The following is a 24,597-nucleotide window of genomic DNA, read 5'->3' as shown; positions in this document are numbered from 1 at the left end:
AAGCAAGTTGTTAAAAAAAAGCCTAGCAAAGAATGCAACAGCACAGGTTATGAACACAAGAGGAGACAACTAAGTGATCAATACCTTGTTGTGATGCAGATGATCAGAGGACTTGAGGGACAGAAGTATACCTGTTGCATTTATAGGCATGTAAGGCATGTGTAGAAATAAAGAGGTTTGTGCTGTGTCCTATTGGAACATTTTCTAACAGAGCATATATACCTTTTCAATCCCTCCCGTCTTCTTTGCCAAGATCCAACCAGAAGGAAGGAGGGTGGAGCTCAATTCAGTGTCAGTGAATATGACACAAGAAGGTAAACAAGATTGTAGGGAAAATTGAGGTAAGACACTGTACATCCAGATACTTTAATTTTTAAACTAAGAGTAATTAAATTAATATATATATACATATATACACACATAGTAAAGTGACTTGAAGTATATTCACCTTAATACTGAACTTCATTTATAATCAAAATAAGAAAATATTTTAGCATATAAGCAATTCACTACCTATTTTTATTTTGCTTTAATATAAGACAGCATAACAGCCTAAAAAAATAAAGCAACACTGAATAATAATTTAAAGTTAATATTTAGAACAGACTTTAAAAGTATATCCAATAAACATGCTAAGGAAAAAGCTAACATACATAAGTCCGTGGGACCTGATTAGATGCATCGCAGAGTCCTGAAGAGACTGGCTGATGTAGTTGCCAAGTCACTCTCCATGATATTTGAGAAGTCCTGGCAGTCAGATGAAGTCCCTGGTGACTGGAGAAAGGGAAACATCGCACCCATTTTTAAAAAGGAAAGAAAGCAGGACCCCAGGAGCTACTGTCCTGTCAGCCTCACCTCTGTGCCTGGGAAGATCATGGAAGAGATCCTCTTGGAAGCTATGCTAAGGCACAGGGAGGTGATTTGAGACAACCAGCATAGCTTCACCAATGGCAAGTCCTGCTTGACCAACCTAGTGGCCTTCTGCAATGAAGTAACTACATCAGTGGACAAAAGAAAGGCTATGGATGCTGTCTATCTGGACTTTGACATGGTCCCCCACAATATCGTTCTTTCTAAATTGGAGAGGTATGGATTTGATGGGTGGACTGTTGGGTGGATGAGGAACTGGCTGAATGGTCACACCCAGAGAGTAGCGGTCAATGGCACAATGTCTGAATGGACACCGGTAACAAGTGATGTCCCTCAAAGGTCCATACTGGGGCAAGTATGGTTTGACATCTTCATCAATGACATAGACAGTGGGATCAAGTGCACCCTCAGCAAGTTTGTGGATGACACCAAGCTGAGTGGTGCAGCTGATACACATGAGGGATGTGATGCCAAACAGAAGGACCTGGACAAGCTCAAGAAGTGGGCCCATGTGAACCTCCTGAAGTTCAACAAGGCCAAGTGACCAAGTGCAAGGTCCTGCACCTGGGTCGGGGCAACCTCCGGTATCAATACAGGCTGGGGGATGAAGGGATTGAGAGCAGCCCTGCGGAGAAGGACTTTGGGGTACTGGTGGATGAAAGATTGGACATGAGCTGGCAATGTGCACTTGCAGCCCAGGCGGCCAGTCATATCTTGGGCTGCACCAAAAGGAACGTGGCCAGCAGGTCCAGAGAGGTGATTCTGCTTCTCTATTCCACTCTGCTGAGACCCCTCCTGGAGTCCTGCATCCAGCTCTGGAGCCCTCAGTACAGGAGAGACATGGACCTGTTGGAGAGGGTCCAAAGGAGGTCACCAAGATGATCAGAGGGATGCTACACCCCTCTTGTGAGGACAGGCTGAGAGAGTTGAGGTTGTTCAGCCTGGAGAAGAGAAGGCTCTGGGGGCACCTTATTGTGGTCTTTCAGTACTTAAAGGGCACCTATAAGAAAGATGGGGACAGACTTTTCAGCAGGGCCTGTTGTGATATCACATGGGGTAATGGTTTTAATCTAAAGGTTAGACATAATGAAATTTTTTTCAATGAGGGTGGTAAAATACTGGAACAGATTGCCCAGAGAGGTGGTAGATGCGCCATCCCTGGAGACATTCAAGACCAGGCTGGACAGGGCTCTGAGCAACCAGATCTAGTTGATGTCCCTGCTCATTGCAGGGGTGTTGAACTAAATGACCTTGGAAGGTCCCTTCCAATGCAAACTATTCTATGACTATATAATTCCAATAATAAAGAATAATATGATCTAATAATAAAAAAGTAATGTATGTTGACCACAGAACATGCTGAACAGGACTGTACTAAGAAAACTTCAGACCTGTTAGTAGGTTAAATTATAATTTCTTTTAAAAATGTTACTTGTTTTAAAATATTTTCTAGTTCTTATTTTTTAAAATTTCAATATTCAATGAAAGATACAGGTTCACATATACAGATGAGTTATGTAGGAAAATTTCAAAAGAGGAAACTGATTTCAAAGCTTTCCCTTTGTGTTGTGTGTGAATACAGTAGAGATAGATACAGGTGTCTGATAAGAATTTTGCTAGTCGAAGTACTCATGTAGGGAGGTACACCATTTCCCTTGAGTGCATTATTCATGGTAATTTTTTAAAAAATGAGTTATCAGGTTATCAGTTGCATCAGCCTCTATGCAAGTGCATTTACTGTGCTTCAGCCACATCAATGAACACTTATCATTCTGTTGAACAAATTTCATATCTGGGCAATTACAATGAACATTAACCATCCTGACACTGTATTTTCTTGGACCTATATTAGAAACCAGAAGGCTGTCATGTTTAAAGAACAATGCTTTTATGCTGTTACTGATGTTAACACCTCTGATACCATTTTCTTCCTGGGATAGCTTTACCAGTTGGGTTCCTGTAGAACCATACAAGATGCAGTAGCTTCTTCCCTGTCTTGCTAGTGCTCTGTCTTGAAAAAAGTGGAATAGTATATTATATAGGTGGCAACTATTTTTTTTATACTGAGAACCCTTCTTACCAACAGCATTTTAAATTCATCATTTATAGTTCCGTAACATCTATTTTGCAGTGCTTAAGTAAAGCAGGCTTGAGACTAAGTTCAGCATCTGACTCACTCAAATGATAATGAATTTACCCAGGCCTTGAATATGCACCACGTTCCATGGTTTAAGGATGTGATGCCACTAAACTCCTTTTGAACATGGACCAAAAGTGGTTCTTCAAAAAGATGCTAGCCAAAAGTCAAGCTTACTACTCTATTTCAAATTTAATCATAACTACATATTTCTATCACAAAATAAAATCCTAATGATTTTTGTTACATATTTGATCAGAGCAGCTAGGAGAAATGGAGATGATCCTAATCCTTGTTCATTCTCAACATAATGATTTATTAAATTCAGACTTCTGTAAATCACCTGAGGGCAGTGGTATTATTTAGGTAACTCTTGCATATTACATAGATGTAGAATACATTTCATATAACTTTAAAAGATTAAAAGTTCAATAGAATGAATCTCACCTGAACCGCATACATTTAAGTGAGGAATAGATATGGAACCCACCAATGCATTTTCTGGCAAATAATTCTACAGAGCTGACTTAAGAAAACTCCAAGCTATGGAAATATGAAGTAGGAATTCCATATATCACAGGAAACATATGGTAAGGGACATATCTCATAGAAAGTAGTATTTTTAAGTAGTAGTATTTCTAAGTATGTGACTCCATGATTCAGATGCAGTACACTGATTTTGTGCTTGCTACAGAGAACATATGATCCTTCAACATCTGTTAGACCAAACGCGGCTATGCTATGAGAAGCTTTAAAACAAACCCTCATGTTTAATACAGTTTATCTTTTGTTCTACTTTACAGAACAGTTTTCAGGTTTGCAAAGTGATAATGGGGAGTGTGATATAAAAAATATAATGCTACAATCTAAAAAAATACATTGCCTTACTGAGAAATTTATTAAGATAGATATTAGACATATTTACAGCATTGCTATGAAAATATAACAGTATAGTAATACTGTAGCAAGACTTTTGGACACACCACTTCCAAATGTTTTTTTCCATGATAACTCCTTTAAAAAAAGACATGTGTGTTGTCCTTCCTTATGACAGTGTTTCCTCCCCACATTTTCATTTGCATTGTTCCTTTTTTGATTACTGAAAAAAAGGTATAAAAAAATCTGATATATCACTGATAACAGTGACAAGCTCAAGTACCTATTTTGTATGTATGCATGTATTTGTGTTGTAAGAGATTAAAAAAAAATCTTTTGTCCTTGAAAGAAAATTATGTGCAAAGACTAAAACAATGGAATTAATTTGTTTTAGTTTGCAAGAAAATTTTCAACACTCATCTAGTTGCTTTTTCTGACTTCATATCCCAGGGGTCTCAAACCACCAGCTGACAAACACTGAGAAAGAGAGAATGTTTTTGCAGTAACAGAACTCGATGAAATAGTTCCATCAACATTGTTTTTGACAAAAAAATTTAGATTCTGGTTTCCATTTCAATAACATGTTTAAATTTCAGGACATTCTTTCAATCTAAGGAATAAAAAATAAATTAGCAGAAAAAAAAAAAGATACCATAATATGCTTAAAGAAAATATTTTAAAATTTTGTTTCAAAGCACAATGTTGTTTAAAAATTTATATTTTGTTTCTCCTTTTAAAACTAAAACACCAGAAGCCTCATTTCAGAGAAAAGAGAGGAGGCAAACTTAACTGTATTTGTGTATAAAATAAAATAAAACTTTTATAAAATAAAATAAAGCTTTTAATGCATCCAAAGCACCACATGTTGGATTGATGTGAACTGCAAGATCTAAGGCTTTGCAAAATGTTAGTATGTTAGCTTTTAACAAAAACATGCTGCAACATTGTACTGAAAATACTTTTCCTTTAAACAAAACCTTCTATATCAGTCCGCATGTTTAATTTTTGCTTTGTCTTTTCTTTATCTTTTCGTGTGATTTTTTTGTGTTGTTTAATTACTTTTTGTTAGCACTTGAAGTCTATTTCAGACCCCACATGAGCAGTTTCATAAATTCAGTTTCAGAAAATTAAAAACAAAAAACAAAACTAGAGTTTTTTCCCTGTCTTTTACAGAGAAAATCAAGGTTGTTACCTCAGGGGAAGGTAGTTGAGTCACTTCTGGATCACCAAGTGTTGAAGTAAGAAGTTTGTCACCTAGAGTATTTTGTAAATGTTCTGCTATTACTTCCTGCTGCGTAGGGCTGCAGTGGTTCTCCAAAGACAGTACCACTGGATAGTCAGATGCCTGGCAGCAAAATTTAAAGGCTTTTATTATTAATAAATAAAAAGGAGAACATCTTCCTCCCAAAATTTCTGATTTCCCAAAATATCTTACAAAAGTCCCCTTAATAATCTGCATTTTCTTTTATTTTCAAAACTTTCAGAATATAGGTCAGTCATTTCAGCTCAGTAAGATAATAAAAAACCTCACAATATTTACAGAAAAGAGAAAGTACAACAGAAGAAGAGAAAAAATTGCATCCTCAATAAGCTTAGGAGAGTTAAACATGGCTAGACATATGCAGAGATTAAAAAAAAAAATAGATTGAAAGGGACTTTGAGGATCATCTGGTCCAACCTTTCTTGGCTTAAGATCACTTAAAAAAAACATAATACTTCATTAGAGAAACCAGGTAATATCTGTGCTGATACTTGGAAAGCACACGTTGAAGTGTATTTGTCCAATAATCCATAGAAAATTCTTTATCAGAGGTATTTAACATACCAGTTAGTGTTGGATGTAAAGAAAGTGAAGAGAAAATAAATGAAGTTTATATTACAGTTAAGTGTAATATGCTGTGTATTAGCAAAAACAGGTGAGTTACATCTAATGAGTTGTGAAAAACAGTGAAATAAAACCATATTTATGTTTTCATTATATTTTAAAATTGGAGGCTAATTAAATTTTGTATAGAAATCAGGACAGAAAAATATAGCTTTGCTTAATTCTGAGAAGGATATAAGTATATATGAATGTCCATATAAATGTATGATCATAGGTGTATGTATTCACACAACTACTGCTAGCCTGAAGGCACTATCTTAATAGTCATTCAGGACTTCATTTGAGTAGGAGTTTTGCCAGGAATGTATACAAAAGACTGAGACAGTGCCAAAAGCTCTCCAGCTCTTGCTGCTTTGCCAGAGATAGGCAGAGGGGACATTGGCCTAATGAGTCATCTGACAAAAAGACCGCAGTAGACGGTAACCTTTAACAGGCCTTGAATTCAAAGTAAAAACAGAGGAAATGGAAAACAGAGTGAGTCTCAGACTCAGCTATAATCTAACATTTTTCTCTATTTTGTAAATTCAAGCACAGGTCATAAGGCAGACTGACAGCAAGATAAGAATAAGGGCGGTAAAAAAATGAAAAGGTATAATAAAGGAGGAGTAAAACATCAGACTGATTCTGAAGTAACTGATCACTTTATATTCAGTCCTTGCTTAAATGACCTCAGGTGAGAATTCCATCTAACAATCTGAGCAAGATCTTGTGAATTCCTTGCACAAAGTTTGGTTTATAATCATTATCAACAGAATATGTAAAAAAGATATTAAGAACAGATAGCACAATTTCCCTGTAATTTATTTCAACAACCACAAGCACTGTCTCTGTTTCATATTTTTTTACCCTGGGGAATCTCTGACAGCAATCATATCCCTGGGCTTTGTTAACCAACATACCTATATAAGTATGTACACATACCATAAATGCGTACTTGTCTACCACTTGAATTACAGCACGAAAAAGAATTTTGCTTGTTAAAGTGTGACCATGATACACAACAGGTTCATTGTTGGAGCCATCCCAGCAGTCAATTTCCAGGCAACGGCATCCTTTTAAGAGGGCACTTCAAAAAAAACAAAACAAAAACAAAACAAAAACCAAACAACAAACAGTGAAAAGAAAGATACCACACTCTTATACAAGTCACTTTATTTCTGATTACAAGCACATTGAATAATTGCACAGAAAAACTACTTTTTCATCACAAAAGAAAATAAATCCTATATAATTATACTGACATGAGATAGTTCTATTTTCTGTTGTTTATCTTGGCATGCTAGGTAACAAACTCTATTAGAGCACCAAGGAATAAGATGGATTGTCCAAATAACCTTCATTAAGAGACTAAAAACAAAGGTCAAAGATTTAAGTAAAAGAATTGTGAAATGATGGAAAAATGTTGCTTCAAATAGAGTAGGAAATTTTGAAAGGACCTTTTTTAATACTATTCCAGGATTTGTCTACATGTTTGAGAATCATTATACTTGATAATAACAGCATCACACTTGCAGATCAGGTTTTGCTTGGTCTTTACATAATTCAGTTGTTCTCCCTCCACCTTATTTCTAAGGGGGATTGTTAAATTTTCTCAGATGCCTTAAATTTACTCTGGTTTAGTTTTTAATATGTTAATGGCACCCCTTAAAGGTCTTAGATTTCTAATATTTGGCCTGTTATTAATTTAAACATTTCTTGTAGACTATTTAACATAATTAACAATCTGTCTTTTACATGCTGCCATTTACATGCTAACGATATCTCAAAGATGCTTCCAGGTTGCTTCAGCATTTTATATTTTCCTTACACAAATAGTAGGTAAAGAGGAAGAGAGGGCATTTATACCTTCTTTTCAATTACTTAAAGCAATGGACTATTAATATAATATTTTTAATACTGTTAGAAATAAAATCACTAGTGTTTCTGATGCTTGCAAGCCACTATAGAATATCCAGAGAACAACCAAAACAAAAAAGTTCAGATAGATGAAGCTTCCAACTGCTTTCACATCATTAAAGTAGTACAAAGGTATGGAATGCTGGACACCTGTCTTCCAAATTCCCCTCTGCATTACCTTTATCACATAACCCATTTTCTCCTTCCCCGACCATTTCTTCTAAGTGTGTCTTGGCAATAAGGCATCCTGCTTTCCGTCTCTTCTTGGAGTCATATGCTGCACATTTAAAGACAAAGTTTCTTCTCTCTCCTGGCTACTATAATATCCATTTTTTGATGTTGTTCTTGCCTCTAAACTGACCACATTGCAACATACACTGATTACAGATATCCTTGACGTATTCCATCATACTGTGTCCTTAAAGTCCTGTATATTGATCAGATTAGAATTTGCCTAGGAATTTTACATTTATTTCAGGGAATTTTTTTATTTCTGCATGACAGGTTGAGATTAAAAACTGAATTAGTCACATACTGTGCAGCATACTACACATTCCATTTGCTGCAAGGCCGATTTTTTGAGATGTATGTGCAAAAAATAGATTGTTTCCAGACTATGAACAGATGGTTTGGCACATATATTGAAAAGTGTACGCATAAAATAAAATACCACTGTTGCATTTTCTACTTGTATCTTTGATGAGTTTGTTCCTTGTTGCCAAGCAGGATCGAATGTGACTTAGTATTCCTTAAAAAAAAAACAAAACAAAACAAAAAAAACCCACAACAGTTTAAAATATTAAAACCCAGTATCTCCGTACCTGGTATATCCCCATAAATCACTGGGCCCTATTAGTTGGTCAGATATCAAGTAGGTGTTGTGAGAAGACGAAATAAAATAGTCACATAATGGCTGGTTCATATCTTGGTAGACAGTCCTGTGATCTTTTTTAAATACCGAACAGTCGTCTGAGCTCAGGTACCTTATAAATCCTTCAAATGAGATCTGTCTTCTTTTCCTGACTGAATACAAAAGAAAGCAAAAAATTTCTGATAGGAAGTTGAACTGATGGTGATATCTGTGTACTTTCCATAATTTTAATAGCCAATTCTGAACATTGCTAAAGGTTATACAGCATAATGCTTTTTAAAATTCATAACAAACAATATAAACACAAATATCAGATGTGTGCAATTCTGGAGATGAATTGCTGTGTTTCAAAATTATGAGACGGAATAAATGTGTTCTGACATTTTTATTCTTCTGTGGACACCAGTGAGAAGAGTTTGCAGTAGTCCTAATTAAATATAAAGGAAAATATTTGTCGTTTAGTTTTGGAAGGTAACATACCAGTCAATGCACAAAGAGAATCTTTTCTCTGTAGAAAGAACAGGAATTGTTCTCCAAAATGTCAGTTGGAGACTGTCAAAATAATGGTGCAGAAACTATGATACCTAGCACCAAATATCTTCCTCAGCGGCAGAAAATCCCAAATAAATACTGGTGAAATAATGTTTTAATTAGAAGTATTTGAAATAAAAATAGCATCTTAACAAAATAAATGACAGCCCACAAAGAGGAATTGCAAATCAAGCTTATTATCTTACTGCATCTAAAACAAAAAGTGCTAATTGCCTCCATAACAGTGATAGTCATACCATTCATTTTGGTTTTAACTGATTTAATGACAAACAGATCCATTATACTGCCAACTGCTTCTCCAATGTCATGGTTCAAATGTAATAACTTTGCAAATGATATGATCTCAGAAGTCAGCTTTGCTTCAAAAGATAAGCTAGTTTGAATTATTCAGGGATTTTGCCCAGTTCTGACTCTCAAATGACCTTATTATCGTCACCATAGTAGGCTAGTAAACCAAGATCACTTTATGTTAACAAGAACTTAGAGGTCAATGCATAGAAACTTTTGTCAAAAACAAAACCAAACACAAACAAAAACAACAACAAAACCCCACACAAACCAAACCGAACAACGACCAAAACTACTTATCTGACCTGTTAATTATTAGTACAGCTACAAAAATCACAATTTACAAGTTAGAATTGCAATTATCAATCTTCAGGGTGTGTACAGACTGAAAGTTTTCTATCTGAATGAGAATTTATGAAAATCATTCTGATGATGGTAACACAAAAACCAACTATTTCTAAATTACAGGTTTTTTAACTAGAAAACTTTGCAATGTTTTAAAATGCTATACCGAAATAGAAAATAAGGATGAAGGCCCTGCAGACATCATAAATACATACACTGTTGTCCTTAACCATACAAATGTTATTCCTACCAGCAGTCTATCAACACTATTCTTACAGACTTCCATTGATGAAGAATCCACAGACACCCGAGTAATCCCATTTCAGTACCTAAGTAACCTCAGTAATAGAAAGTTTACCCTGAAACTTCCTAGCTGTCCAAAATATTTGTTCTGGTTTGTACTGTTCCTCTTCTTTTTCGTTCACGGTCTTATACACATATGAAGACTGCTATTGCACTTCTATTCATTCCACTGCTTTCCAGAAGAAATAAATCCAGTTCACTGTATCTGTCTGTTAAGATTAGGTTTTCTTCAACTTCTGGTAGTTTTTGTTGTTTCTTTACAACACTTTCTGTTTGGCAAAATTCCTTCTTGACGTTTGATGCCCTAAATTGAAAATAGTGCTTCTCCTTATTGAACTCCACCCTTCTTTATCATATTATCCATTTGCCAAAATGACTTTGACTTCTAATCTTATTCCCTGTTATCACAGATTCACAGAATCGTTGCATCATTTTGGTTGGAAGAGACCCTCGAGACCATTGAGTCCAAACGTAACCTAAATCTAGCACTAAACCATGTCCCTAAGAGCCCCATCTACATGTCTTTTAAACACCTCCAGGGATGTTGACTCCACTTCTTCCCTGGGCAGCCTGTTCCAGTGCTTTAGAACCTTTTCCGTGAATAAATTCTTCCCAATATCCACTCTAAACCTCCTCTGGTGCAACTTGAGGCCATTTCCTCTCATGCTGTCACTTGTTACTTGGCAGAAGAGACCAACACCCTCCACGCTACAACCTCCTTTCAGGTAGTTGTAGACAACAAAGAGGTCTTGCCTCAGCCTTCTTTTCTCCAGGCTAAACAGCCCCAGTTCCCTCAGCTGTTCCTCATCAGACTTGTGCTCCAGGCCCCTCACCAGCTTTGTTGCCTTTCTCTGAACTCTCTTTGGCACCTCAAAGTCTTTCCTGTAGTGAGGGCCCCAAAATTGAACATAGGATTGGAGCTGGAGCCTCACCAGCATTGAGTACAGTGTAGAATACATACTGGGTTTCTTTAGAACTCTCTCTTATCTTTGTCTGATAAAGATATCAAAACTAGTTAGAAATGGAAGAGGGTGCTTTTTAAGTTCTAGGAGTAGCACAGTCATACTATTTTCTGACCATTTGCAGGTATTATTTGCTTCTACATTAAAAGAAAAGAGACTTCATCTCCATAAGTATTCCACAGTGAAAACATGTTTTCATCAAAGCCTTGCATTTCTTCCTGATCAGAACTTCAGTCTTTTTCTCCATTAGGATCTTTTAGCAGTAGTTACTGTGCAAACATACCCTTTTGGTGCAGAAAGAGAAAGCAAGGAAATATATCTGTCTTCTTGTAGCTTCTTGTTGTTTACAAAGCGCAAAGCTTTTTTCTTGTCCTCCCCTTTTGGACTGTCTGGAATACAATTTATTAATAATATACTTTTTCTCCAAACATAATCCTGAAAAAGAAAAGGTTTTCCCCATTTCTCCAGTTAGGGTAAATTCCACCTCTTTCTTATATATGAATACTGCCACGTCAGAGAGGAATTATGGATATGACCTGAGTATTTGAAAGACTTGGATTGTATTATACGCTTATGCTTTTTAGAGTTTATTACGTTCTGCTTCTGTTTATTTATCTTGGAACTTCTTTGAAAGTATTTTTCTTTCTGTTGTCAGGCATTGGAACAGGCTGCCCAGGGAAGTGGTTGAGTCACCATCCCTGGAGGTACTTAAAAGATGTGTAGATGAGGTTCTTAGGGACATGGTTTAGTGCCAGTGTTAGATTAATGGTTGGACTCGATGATCTTGAGGGTCTCTTCCAACTAAAACTACTCTATGATTCTGTGATTCTATTCTTTATGGAAAGAAAAAAATGAAATCTTTCATAAGATGTTTGCCACCCTGAAGGGACTGAGGCCTGTGGACGACCCACGCTGAAGCAGATAAAACAAGGAAGAAAGAAGCAGTAGCAAAAGAAAAGTGTGAGAAAGGTGGAGCAGCAGAAAGAAATCACTGTACATTGACCACAGCCTCCTTCAACACCTGTTTCCTTGGGAGGAGAGGTGTCTGAACTGGAGATGAGGAAGTGAGGAGGAGAGGAGCCTGAACTGAAGCTGAGCCTGGGGAATGGGGAGAAAGGTGTTTTCCATGTGTTTAAATGTGTGTGTTCTTTATTTCCCGACAGCCAAATTAGTAATTAAATGTTGGTGTTACCTGGCCACCAGAGATATTGAAACTGGTACAAGTATGTCTGCCGGAAATCTTAGGACTGAACTCCTGAGAAATACTTGCAATCAGAGACAAGGGTGTTATGCTGCTATATTGGAAGAAGGAGGCTTTCAATAACTGTTAAAAGCATCAAATAATAATAGACTCAAGGCAGAAACATTATCAGATGGAATTTCATAATATGAAATTTAGCTACTTAAAGTCATACTAAAACACTTATACTGTAAATGAACAGTAAAGACAGAAATATTGCCTTGGCTAAAGTAAGAATACTATTATACCTTTTATACTCTGAGTTTACATTCTAGGGAGTTTATTTTTCACCTTACCCATACTTGTAACTAATACTGGTACATACTGGAATAAGTAGCAGTCTGAGCTGCAGTTAAGTTTTCTAAGGGTTTGTAGCTCACGATCAATTTTCTTCTTCTCATGAAAGCTTTTCCTAAAGCTGGATATTTACACACTCTTTTACATATTTTAATTTTTCTGTGTCATAAATCCAGCTTCAGCCATTGTCTTAGTCAAGATTTTTAAGTCATCTTTCCTATTTTTTATGAAATCTCTAGGAATTTGACTGAAGTCTCTACTCTGTTAAAGTTGATTTACATTGGACAGTGGGATCAAAAGTTGTGTCCTGCAAATGCACATTCTTCCTCTTGGTCCTCTCACACACACGTGCACACGCACACAAAAAACAAGTTTAAAAGAATATGTATCTTAGGGATAAACTGATGATTTTTTTTTTTTTAATTTACAAATACCTTCTGGATTGCTCATTTATCTGACAGATGCACCAAGCTTATATTGTTATTTACAAAGTAAGCAAGTTTTTCAAGACATGATTGTATTTTTGACCTGTTTTTGTACTGGCTAGCAGGAAAATACAAAGACAAGAGCAAAGTCTTTGAATGTCACTACACTGTAAATGATAGCAGACTGCACCTTCTTATCCTCACTGGGACTCTAATCCTGCTCATGTAAATACTGAAAAATGAACAATTTTTTTTTTTTTTTTTAAGAGATATATACCAATCTTAAAAGAAATAAAGTGCATTTGTTCGGCATGTTTTCTGTAAACTCAATTACTCAAGACTTCTCTTCAAAATAAATAATAAAATGGAGAGACAATCAAGTGTTCTTGTAGAAAAAAAATGGACTTTTGGATGTTAGTAAGACACAACTGTCAGGTGTGAATCACATTTTCACCCCTTCTATGCTCAGTTGCATAAAATGCTTCCCTCATCCAAAAATACAAGCTTTAGCACACACAGACACACACAAAAGTCTGTTAATGCAGCATTTTGTCATTAGAAATTTAAATTGTACAATACAAATGGAAGGGTAATGTCTTCCATAATGTTCCTGAACTAGCTACAGTACCCTGAGAGAGTTAATTCAGAGTTACCTAGCTCAATGGCATTGAAAAGTCATCTCTCTCTGCATGCAAATGCTAGGGATGCACTAAATGTTATAGATGGACTTATCACCATTTTGTGTACAAAATCTAGTCACTGTTTTCATCTTAATCTGGATATACTGGTGCTATCAAGTATATCATATAATGGTTGTTACTATTAGCAAACCAGTCAATCAAGTGTCAAAATCTGTCCCTTCCGCTTTCTGCAATTCACAGGACAAGGATGGCAAAGATGAGTCCAACACACCATCCTGATGAAGAATATCCTATACCAAATTCAGAATGACAGTTACACAAAATGGTCTATCAGAATACCATATGAATCAACTATTATGTCAATCATATCTGGAACTTTCCTTAAATATATTTGAGTGGGAGTTTAACTCCACTCAAAAGAGCATGAACAATACAGCTATTATTTTGTTCAGTAAGACTGTTTCCAATTACAAGACCAATAATTTTATCACAGATGAAGAAACAAACAAGAATTTGGCTCAGCATCTGAAACTTAAACTAGACATTAAATTAAAATAATAGAAACTTTAATTGATATTTACAAATGTGTTTTCTAACTGACTAAACAGTCTTCATTGTTTAACCGCTTGATAGCTACTAACTTTCCTATCAAAATAGATAACTCAAAACAAAATAAAGCTTTTAAACTGGTAACTTATATCATTCATTAGTAAACACATTAGTTCTCACAAAGAGTAGAATATATTCAATAAAACACCTTCTAATTTGAAAGGCAACCTCAGAACATAATGGCATAAGGAATCAAAGGTTTCGTAGATCTTACTGGACTGAGTGACTTAATGAATCACCAAATGTCTTCTGCTTCTTGTTGGAAGAGTGATCCAGTTTCTTCTTTCTGCCAGAGTGGAAGCAATCGACACTGATATTTCAGGGTTATTATCCCAAAAGGAAGATTTTATCCTTCTTGGGCTTATTTTTCTTAACCAGTTATCAATTCCATCCCTTATCAAAGACTGAGAACCAAAGGAAACTAAGTTAAATGTCTGAGATTCATTTTCCACTGAACAAAGTAGCAGACTGCAAGAAAATGCAGTTAGCTCAGATTTCCTCTTCTTAGTTTGGTTGCAACTTTTGCCTCAAGTTATGTTCAGTGAAACTCAGCAGAAATGTTACACCATAACTTGAAGCAGTTTTCAATAGCTGAAGAATATGCATATTATAGATTTAATAAACCTCCACTCATCTCAGAGTTCCCATAATTCAGAAGGGGTGATCAGGCAGCTGTGAAGATCTTACATAGTGTTTCTTCTGCAATTAAGTCAAGGGCACATATAAGTCCTTGGGTTTGAGGGGGAAGGGGTATATTTTATCGCTAAATGACTCAAGTGAGAGAAGACAGCATAATGAGCAAACAACAAAAATGGTAGGTAAGAACCCTAAGAAAAATAAAGTAAAAAATGTTTTGTAATGACCAACAACAAGTTGAGGAACAGAGTATCTAGAAGGACAAGGGGAAAAAAATAAATAAGTGACAGAGAAAAGAAGGGAGCAGAGAAAGGAGAGCATCATAAAAATAAATATATTAAAACACAGAAAGAAAAAATAATAAATATATAAAAAGTAAGATCAGGCTTTTAAAGTAATAAATGTATGAGGGTTTTGCATAATGGTTTCAGTATATTATTTTGACAACTTTAAACACTAATCAAAATATAACTGGAAAATTTCCTTCAAAAAACAATGGCAATCACACAGAAACCCATCCATAGTAGCCAAACAAAGAAGAATTTATGAGCTCTGTATGTATGCCTATCTCAATAGGAAGAAGAAATCAGTGGTTAGAAAAATATTTCCTCTGCAAAATATTACTTAAACCTTGAAGAACCCAGCTTAAGCTGCAGATTCTAGGCTGAATTACCAGTGCTAGCTGCTTAGAAAGCTTCCTTCTACTGAAAGAACAATGTCATGGATTCTTTGAGACAGAGTAAAAATGAAATAGCATAAGAAAGAAACTATAAAACTGCTAGTCAGTGTGGACAGGTTGCAAGAGAGGAATATGGAAACACTGCTCAGGTATGACAAAATGGTGTTTGGAAAGCCAAAGCTCAGCCAGAATTGAAACTGGCAAGGGACATCAGCGGCAACAAGCACTTTTATTACTTCGTTAGCTGTGTTTTTATAAAAGAGTTAAGTGGGGCTGCTGTTGAATAGGATGGGTGGTTTCATGATGGCAAACACAGATAATACTAAAGTACTCAGTGCTGTCTTTTCCCAGTCTTCATCAGAGGGGTGTAGGCTTTGTGCCTACAGACAAGGTTCGAGGAGAAAAGAAACTCAACACCTAAAATTCCATGTAACCAAATGAGATGTATCCGAGGGTGTTAAGACTGCTGGCTGGTATCACTGCAAAGCCATTCTCTACCATCTTTGAAAGGCCACAGAGATCAGGGGAGGTGCCCGGGACTGCAGAAATACAAATGATGCACCCAAGTTTGAAATGGACCAGGACTTTCTGTGCTTGCAGCTCAGAAAGCCAACCATATCCTGGGCTGCATAAAAAGAAGCATAGCCAGTAGGTCCAGGGAGGTGATTCTGCCCCTCTACTATGCCCTAGTGAGACTCCACCTGGAGTCCTGCTTTCAGTTCCAGAGCCTCAGTACAGGAAAGACCTGTTGGAGGGGGTCTAGCGAAGGGCCACCAAAATGATCAGAGGGGCTCTAGCGAAGGGCCACCAAAATGATCAAAGGGCTGGAGCACCTCTCCTATGAGGATAGGCTGAGAGAACTGAGGTTGCCCAGCCTGGAGAAGAGAAGGCTTCGGGGCAACCTTATTGCGGCTCTTCAGTACTTAAAAGGGGCTTATAAGAAAGATGGAAGACGTTTCAGTAGGATCTGCTGCAATACAACAACAGGTAATAGTCTTGAACTAAAAGAGAGTAGATTCAGACTAGATGTAAAGAAGAAATTTTTTACAATGAAGGTGGTGAAATACTGGAACAGATTGCCCAGAGAGGTGGTAGATGCCCCATCCCTGGAGACATTCCAGGCCAGGCTGGACAGGGCTCTGAGCAACCTGATCTAGTTGAAGATGTCCCTGCTCATTGCAGGGGGGTTGGACTAGATGACCTTTGAAGGTCCCTTCCAACACAAACTATTCAATGATTCTATGATTCAGTTCAGGAACTGCAGGTTGGCCAGCCTCACTTTCATCCTTATTTTATCCTTAGCAGTTTTCAAATTTTGACTGAAAAAAGGCCATGAGGAACCTATTGTGAATTCAGTGTTAACCTTGATTTGAGCAGAAGGCTAGAGCAGCTGCCATCCAGTGGTCCCTTTCCATCTGAACAGTTCCCTGATTCTGTGATAGTAAAAGTGTGTGTTTAGAGATCTACTCTTACTCTTAGAAGCTGATGAGAGAACAAAAAGGAAATGGCATTTCAGCTTTAACCCAAATAACATGGATAATGACAGCAGGAGACACATGATGGGACAGATTAATAACCACACTCCATTCCTGCTGAAGGTGTTGAGGTTCCACCATATTTGCAAGACTGCTTCAATGCATCCCTGTTACCAATCATATCCAGCTGAGGGCAAACCAGAGTGTAACCATGTAAGGTTTTAGTCTTTTCAGTAAAGAAAAAGATATATAACCTTTGCAGTACCTACATCCTTTGAAGTTGTTTTCCTCTATGAAATATCTACTAGATTACTTCTACATTTGAACTTTCTGCCATATGAAACTGAAACATAGATGTACCCAGTGCAAAAAGTATGATTCCTGGAGACCATTCTATTAAAACAAATTGTAGGTTTAAATATTACAAAATGGAAGTACTATATCAAACTCTAGTAACATGTATTCTTTCCATTTGTAAGATAAGCTTTAAGCAGAAAGCTCTACTATATTAACAATGCTATAACAATTAATGTGACCTCCAAGTAGGATTAGAACGATCTCAATTGTAAAATATGTTTTGAAGAACAATGGGTTTAACTAAACTTATTTTCACTTCATAGTGATTGCAAATCACAGTACTGAGTAGTTATACCAAACTAAATTACACAACATTAAATTCAGATATTTTCTAGTCTTCAGAAATACTGTCAAAAATACCGTCCTCAGATTATAACACTGAATTTAAAAAAAAATAATAATTCATCCATTATTACTGATTTAATTATGGTTGATTTCCTCTAAGAGAAATATCCTGTACTGAACAGACCAGTTGCTAAAAAAACCCATACTTTCTATCTTTTTTCTTTGTAATCCAATATTTATATGCCTCTAATTAATTAAGCAAAATTATTTTTAAACATTTAGCTAAATGAAAAAAAAAATTAGTCTGGCTTCCCAGTAGTGGTCTTTCACATGTTTCTGTGGGCATTAAAAAGATTTAGTGCAGTTTACGTTATTTCATCTACTGGATGAAAAATTTATTTTGTTTGAAGCAACCTACATGTGGCTCTTGGACCCGCCTGTTGCAACAAGAAGATTGGCATATCTGTTAAGTAATGCTATGTGCTATAACTGAGCAATATTCTGTGTGAATTTATTGTGCTTTATTAATGGTTTCTTATATTGTTACATTCACAATGTTTAAAGAACTGAATTTCAAATAATCAACATTTTGTAAAAGTGCTTACAAAAGATATACATCATACATAATTATAATGTAATTGCTTATATTAGTTTTCTTTAAAATGTTCAATTTGCATAGTCAGACGAGTATTCAAAAATATAAACACAGTCACAGACAGAAGCACAATAAATAAAAGCTAGGAAACAAATACTTAAACTACGCATACCTTCTTCAATGGGCTCATACTTCAAAATAATTTCTAATGCAGTTGTTTCACAACCTTCAGTTTCATGCTGTTCTTTCTTGAGAAAATCAATGAGCTCGGTGTCAACTAGAACTTTGTTGTTCGGAGAGTAAATCCGGAAAATTTCCTGAAATTCAGGTCTGTGTACAATAGTTCTATAAATTGACCTGAAATCTTCCATGTTAATCGTATTTTCCTTCCTTTTGTCAACTGTTTTCTGAAAAAGAAAAAAAAAAAATCAAACTGGTCAATATAAACCCATGCAATGATACAAAGATACAAGTGAAAAACTCTATTATAACTGATCAGAATAGTGAAAACAATAGAGAAAACTTCAGGCAACAGTGACTGCAATGCATTATTAAATTATATTTTTCTATTTCTATATGTAAATTTTAGATTTTACTTTGTGCGTTAGAAATATTTTATACTAATTAAAATATATCAGACATAATAATTAGCATCTCAGTAATTACAATAAATTTCTATATAACTGATATGCAGTATTAAAACATTATATAAAACATCTAAAACGCTATGCAGTAAAAAAAATCTGCAACATGCAATTGTTGAGTGGAAAATGTATTTAATATAATAACTCTCCAACAGCATTTTAAACCATATCGTAAATACTATCAGTCAAATTTGTATACAGCAAATAGCAATCTAAAAAATGAAATAAGGATGACAAAATTATCATGAGATCCAAGTCTTTCAATACATCAGATAAGAAACGCTATTGAAGTTTGGAGACAAGATACTTTATAATAACCTATGACATAGTGTTCCATTCTTAACACACCAGAATGTTTAACTCAGATTCATTATTCACACTTTCAGATTTCTTAAACTGTAAGCTTGTTTTCATAGAGTTTACAAAATGTTAGCACATTAATTAATTTCAGTGTTTCAGTATAAAAGCCACTAGAAAAATCAAAAGGGCAAAAGAATTTGACTAGAATAATACTTTTTTACAATTTCTGCCATTTACATTTTTCTCAGGCTTAACAATTTTATTTATCCTTTAAAATTTTCTACATGAAGCATGTAATTGTGCATATGAAATATAGACGTTTCTAACAGTTTAGCTTGTATTATTCAAAAAAAATTGCCAAATTAAGAGAAACTTTGGAAATTTATTGACAAAACTACTCATTAAAATAATAAATAAATGGCAATTCATTGTGTCATTGTTTATCACTGTAAGCTGATCAAAACGCATAATTGTTGGTTCCTTAAACTGAGACTACTGAAGAGACTAAATTTCAGCAACTAATAACATAGCATGTGGTAGAGCTTCCCCAAAAGTGTTCATAAACGTAAAATGGCTTATGAGCTCTGACTGGTCTTTGATGAAGACTTTGGATTATTACTAAATTATTTTTGAAGAGAGGTCATAAAAACTAAAAGCCTAATGATACATTACCAGCTTCTTCCTATGGAGTACAGTTCGTACTAAGAGAAGTCTGAATAAGTATAACAATAAAAGTAAGAATACATTAGATAACCAAAACAAGTACAAAAGTAAGTTTCATGAGGAGTTCTAGCCAAAAATTTTACAAAACAGTTCTTAACTTTTTGCTTTGAGTTTGTGAAAGAGAATTGTAATGATCATTTTTAACAAAAATCACCAGCAACAAAATAATTCAATACAAGTGCTAATAATATGCATTTCATTACTGCTTGAGAAATTCCACATCTAAGGTTGATACTCCCAATCTATTTTTTAACATCTTTAAGAAAACTGCAAATTTATTCATAACTGTTAAATGGAAAAAGAAAATAGCAACTTATTTTGGAATTAATCAATCTATCAGGACTTGGGATATGTTCACTTAGGTATTGCCAGAAAGCGAAGCTAGGCAAAAAATTAAATTTTCTGTCTTAGTTGCCTCTTGATGAATTATAGGCAACAATATTACACAGGGAAGCTTTTCAAATTAAAGTCATGAAAATCATGTTGATGTAAAAAAAAGATTGTTATAAAATTTTTCTTGGTAGATTTTTATTATTCTTATTTTTATTCATACATTTCAAATCTTTGCTATTCATAGAAAGAAGTATCTGGACAAAGATTTAGTCTTGAGAGGAATTATATGAAAATGTATTATTTCTTTAAGGTCTTAATGTTCATAATTATGCTATTGCTCAAAGGAGCACTACAGTAAAATAAATTCAAAGAGAATAGGCAAGAAAAAAGCAGATTTATTTTAAAACTCTTTTCTATAAAAGTGATTTTGTCCTGTATAACCATTTGAATAACTGTTGATGCATAATTACTGACAATGCCAGTAAGATATTCCTCCAGACTGCATTGCATTTTTATATATTATTATACTGATGAACAACTTGAGCCTCGAAACTACTGAAAATACTCTAATCTCTCTCAAACAGCAAATACCTAACAGTGCCATTACAAATAACTATTATAGATCAGACTGTTGAGTATATTGTTAAATATAACTAAATCAGACTTATTCTGTACAGGTTACTTCCTCAAATAATGACTCTCTTCTCTACCCTTAATTGATTATCCTCTCAAATTTCTGTCAGAAAGCAAAGCAGTTGGACAATACAGGAAACAATGAGAAATAGTTTCCAGTTCTCATGAGATTTTCAAGGTTGGCAACTCTTTCAATGCAGTGCAAGTTCAAAAACCACAGGCAGCCTCTTCAGCAAGGGTTGAGTTCATGCTGCTGGTTTTACCTCAGCTCAACAAGGTAGAGAACAATTAGAGAGGAGCAAGACGGAGTGAGGAAATCTTAATTTCTTCCCTCTGCCTGCCTACCTGCCTGTCAGGATGACATAGCCTAAAAGTTGCTGACTGGCTATGAATCTGGACAGAATTGGCCAGCTGGTTAAAAAATTCTCAAAAAAATCACATATATATATATATATATATATATGATTTCATGCCTTGGAAAACAGCGTTACCAAACAGTTATTTTTGGTTAAAAAATAAGAGCTAAAATAAAAAATCATACATTCTTTTAGTAATTACTAGAGGGAACCTGAAGAATGTGAAAACCCAATATGTGCAAAGACACTCCATTTTGCTGTATTTGCTCACTGGGACTGCTTGCATTTCATGGTAGTTTGCTTACCTATATTAAATTACTAAGTCCGTTTTATATCTGTATCATGTAACCTTCATAGAAATCTTTAAACATTGTCATATTTCAAGGCCATATCCTTTCCAAAGTGTTAGAGTGCAATTCCCATGCGTTTGGGCACACCTCCTAAATACTTCAAAGGAGAGGTATAGTGGATAATTGAATGAACAGGTGTGCTGGATCTATGTTGACCTGCAGTCTGAGCAGATTAGAAAACTCCATATTATCCTTCTGGCAAAAGGATTTTAAGGAAGTCACTCTAATGGCTCTGCTCAGCATCAGACAGGCACGTCTGGGCTCGTTACCTTGACCACAGAACAGTTGGATGGGATGAAACCAGAATATTTTAATTTTTCTCAACCGAAGCCTTGATACAAAAATGTTGGGAATCAAAACCTAGGTATTTTCCAAAACCCTCACTATTTTGGTGTGGTGGTAATGCAACCGCTCAGTTATCTATTTTACACAGAAACAAATGACCTGAAGGAGGCAAATTATTTGCTGATTTTGCACACCCTACTAGCATGAAATTCACTTCTCAAAACATTAACTTTTAAAAGTCAGCAAATACAAGACACATAACTGGACTTCTAAATGTATTTAGTTGCTTAATCTACATATTGCTCACCTTGAAAGCATGTTTTACATGTGCAAAATCAAAAGGCATTTGCAGTTTTTCAAATAGCCTAATTGTGCTGTCTAAATCAATCTTCCCACTCGTGAACTCATCCTGAATGATGGACAAAAACCACGTATGAGATCAGGTTAAGGAAACTTCTGTCCTGTGTCATTGACTTTTAATAGGGGCAGGAGAGGGAGAAGTAAAATTTTTTAAAACCTAAAAAGGTTGCATTTTTCTTTTGTCATACTCAAAAATATCCTTGTCTTCTCATAATGCAGCAGACACTGAGGCAAGCAAGAAGACGTTATTGCTCCACGCCCAGAGTCTCTGAGGGCAAAGGTGACAAAAAGGGCCAGAGAAAGAGAAGGGGAAGTTGTGAGGCCAAAGAAGGGGTGATCGGGTTGAAGAAATGGGTGCAGCGAGAGGAGGGAAATGCGTGGGGGTCGAGGGGATTCAGGAGTTGTGGGGAACCAGCAGCAACAAGGTGAGGGTGCCCAGCATTGAGCCCGTCCAACCAGCCTCTGTCAGCCCTGTCTGGACCAGGACAGACCAGACCGGACTGGCTGCCCCAGGACCTCCCATGTGTGCACAGGCCAGGACTCAGGCCCGGTGGGGAAGGGGCACGCAGGGGAAGGTCACACAATGGCATTTGTCACAGGGCAGGGAGAAGAGAAAGGGAGGAGGAGACAGAACAGCAAAAGGAGGAGGCGGTAGAGCAGAACGAGGATATCTGTTCTCCTCCATGGTGGTTCTGCATCGCCTGCTCTGGTCTCTTCACTGCAGTGGTGTTGGCGTCGTTGGGCAGGACATCACGTCGGCTTGCTCTGGTTCCTGGTGGAGCCCTTTCCCTCCCCTCACACCCGCACCCCCTCCCGGCACAGCCCCGACCCTCGTCCGCCCCGAACCAGCGCAGCCCCAGCGCCACTGTGAGGTCACAAACCACGGGACACCAGCACAGGCCCCTTCCCACCACCGCTCCCCCAACCCCTGCCACCATCTTCTGCCCTTTCCCTCCAGCACGAAGCGGCCAGTGTGCCCTCCCCTCGCCTGCCGTCTCCCACCCTTTGGACAGCCCTCACCCCTCGCATGTGCACAAGGCAGGAGCCAAGCGAGCAGGAGAAGGTGTCTCTCATGTGCAGCCTGCTGCGCCAGTCTCCTCCGGGGGAGTTTGGCTATGTTGTCCATGATCTCTGTATCCTTATCCAGGATGACAAGCTGGTGAGGAAGGAGGCTGCCTGCATGGCAGCCTGTCACAACAAGAACAACTTCATCCCCATCCAAATCAACGGGCACACTGTCCTACTGACCCACTACAACGACTTAGGGGGAAACCGCTTCTTTGACCCCGAGGACAAATTCTCTTTTGAGTTCGACCACCTGCGGGGGGCAACCAGCAAACCCCAGCTGCACGGCGTGATGCTGGATGAGGGGGAACTGTGGCGAATCGCCCTCTACAAGGGCTTGAAGGCCTATGTGAGCTGCCACTTCCCTGCAGGGAACTGCTGTGTGTTCAAAAAAAGCCTGGGGAAGAGGCAGATGTTCGTGGCCTGCATTGAGGCTCATCAATATCAGCCTTCGAATCCCTGGAACTGCCTTTGGAAGTCAGACTGGACTTTTGCCCTGACTCCATTTACCACTGAGGTTACAGGGATCTTTCTCCTCCAGATACACTACTTCAAAGATGCCAACCTCCACGTAAGTGTCAGCAAGTCTGTGAGTGAGACTCTAAGCATGATAGACCAAAGCCAGTTTGCCACAGATTTTGTGAAATTTGTGAAAGCTGAGGACACCAAGTTTCATATTGCCATTCTGGAAGACATTCAGGCTTTGTCAGAGGATATATGGGAGAAAAATCTGCGAAGGAAACTTCCTGTTACTCGCACTTTTATGAACTGGAAGGAGCTATTGAATGATCAGCATCTGAACACCGGTGTCTCCAGTACAGAAGTGCTTCCATGCTTATTGAAACATACTATTTGATACGCTGGCCTAAAAAAAAAAAAAAAAAAAAAAAAAAAAAAAGAAAAGAAAAAAAGTAAGAAAAAGGCAGAATAAAGGTATTCAGTTGATTTATTTCTGGATTACTCAGGAGAGTGTAGAAACTGTCATCAGTCAATCACCACTTTGAAAATAATTCCTGTCTGTCGTGACTGAAGATAATTTGCTGTATTTTTTTTTCTTCATGTACTTTTCGTGTGCTTCTAGAAGTGCTGGTAATGGTCAAAATGTTAAAGGCAGTACAGTGTTAGAGGTGAGTCAGCAAGCGAACTCTTACTTCCCTTTGTAATTTTACACAGTATTCTATTTACTTACGTAACTTCATACTATATGTAGCATTGGTTATAAAGAAATCAGTAAGGTAGGTTGGGAAAAATATTGAGGCATTATTTCTAGATTTTTTCTTTGACAGTGAAACCCAGGAAATTCAGCCTTCAGGCTTTGCTTGTG

At 36.7% G+C, this 24,597-nt stretch overlaps 2 protein-coding genes across 2 annotated transcripts in view; one reads left to right on the top strand and one right to left on the bottom strand.

Moving 5' to 3' along the window:
- PLCZ1 (phospholipase C zeta 1) overlaps window positions 1–22,893 on the bottom strand; it is a 56,235-nt gene extending 33,342 nt beyond the window's left edge. Inside the window, exons 1-6 of the mRNA XM_065653408.1 lie at window positions 22,880–22,893; window positions 22,156–22,279; window positions 18,397–18,631; window positions 8,486–8,687; window positions 6,690–6,834; window positions 5,076–5,228 (exon numbers count right to left, since the gene is read on the bottom strand). Coding sequence (XP_065509480.1) covers window positions 5,076–5,228; window positions 6,690–6,834; window positions 8,486–8,687; window positions 18,397–18,631; window positions 22,156–22,279; window positions 22,880–22,893 — 873 coding nt within the window. The remainder of the gene's footprint in view (window positions 1–5,075; window positions 5,229–6,689; window positions 6,835–8,485; window positions 8,688–18,396; window positions 18,632–22,155; window positions 22,280–22,879) is intronic.
- Window positions 22,894–23,207: 314 nt separating this feature from the next.
- CAPZA3 (capping actin protein of muscle Z-line subunit alpha 3) lies at window positions 23,208–24,129 on the top strand. Its single transcript, XM_065626950.1, has one exon. It carries the CDS (start codon window positions 23,236–23,238, stop codon window positions 24,127–24,129), a length of 894 nt encoding a protein of 297 aa, XP_065483022.1. The 5' UTR covers window positions 23,208–23,235.
- Window positions 24,130–24,597: the final 468 nt, after the last annotated feature.

This window comes from Caloenas nicobarica, chromosome 1, assembly GCF_036013445.1.
Source record: "Caloenas nicobarica isolate bCalNic1 chromosome 1, bCalNic1.hap1, whole genome shotgun sequence".
Classification (NCBI taxonomy): domain Eukaryota; kingdom Metazoa; phylum Chordata; class Aves; order Columbiformes; family Columbidae; genus Caloenas; species Caloenas nicobarica.
The sequence above is the reverse complement of the archived record's forward strand: the minus strand, read 5'-3'. Positions and strand labels throughout refer to the sequence as shown.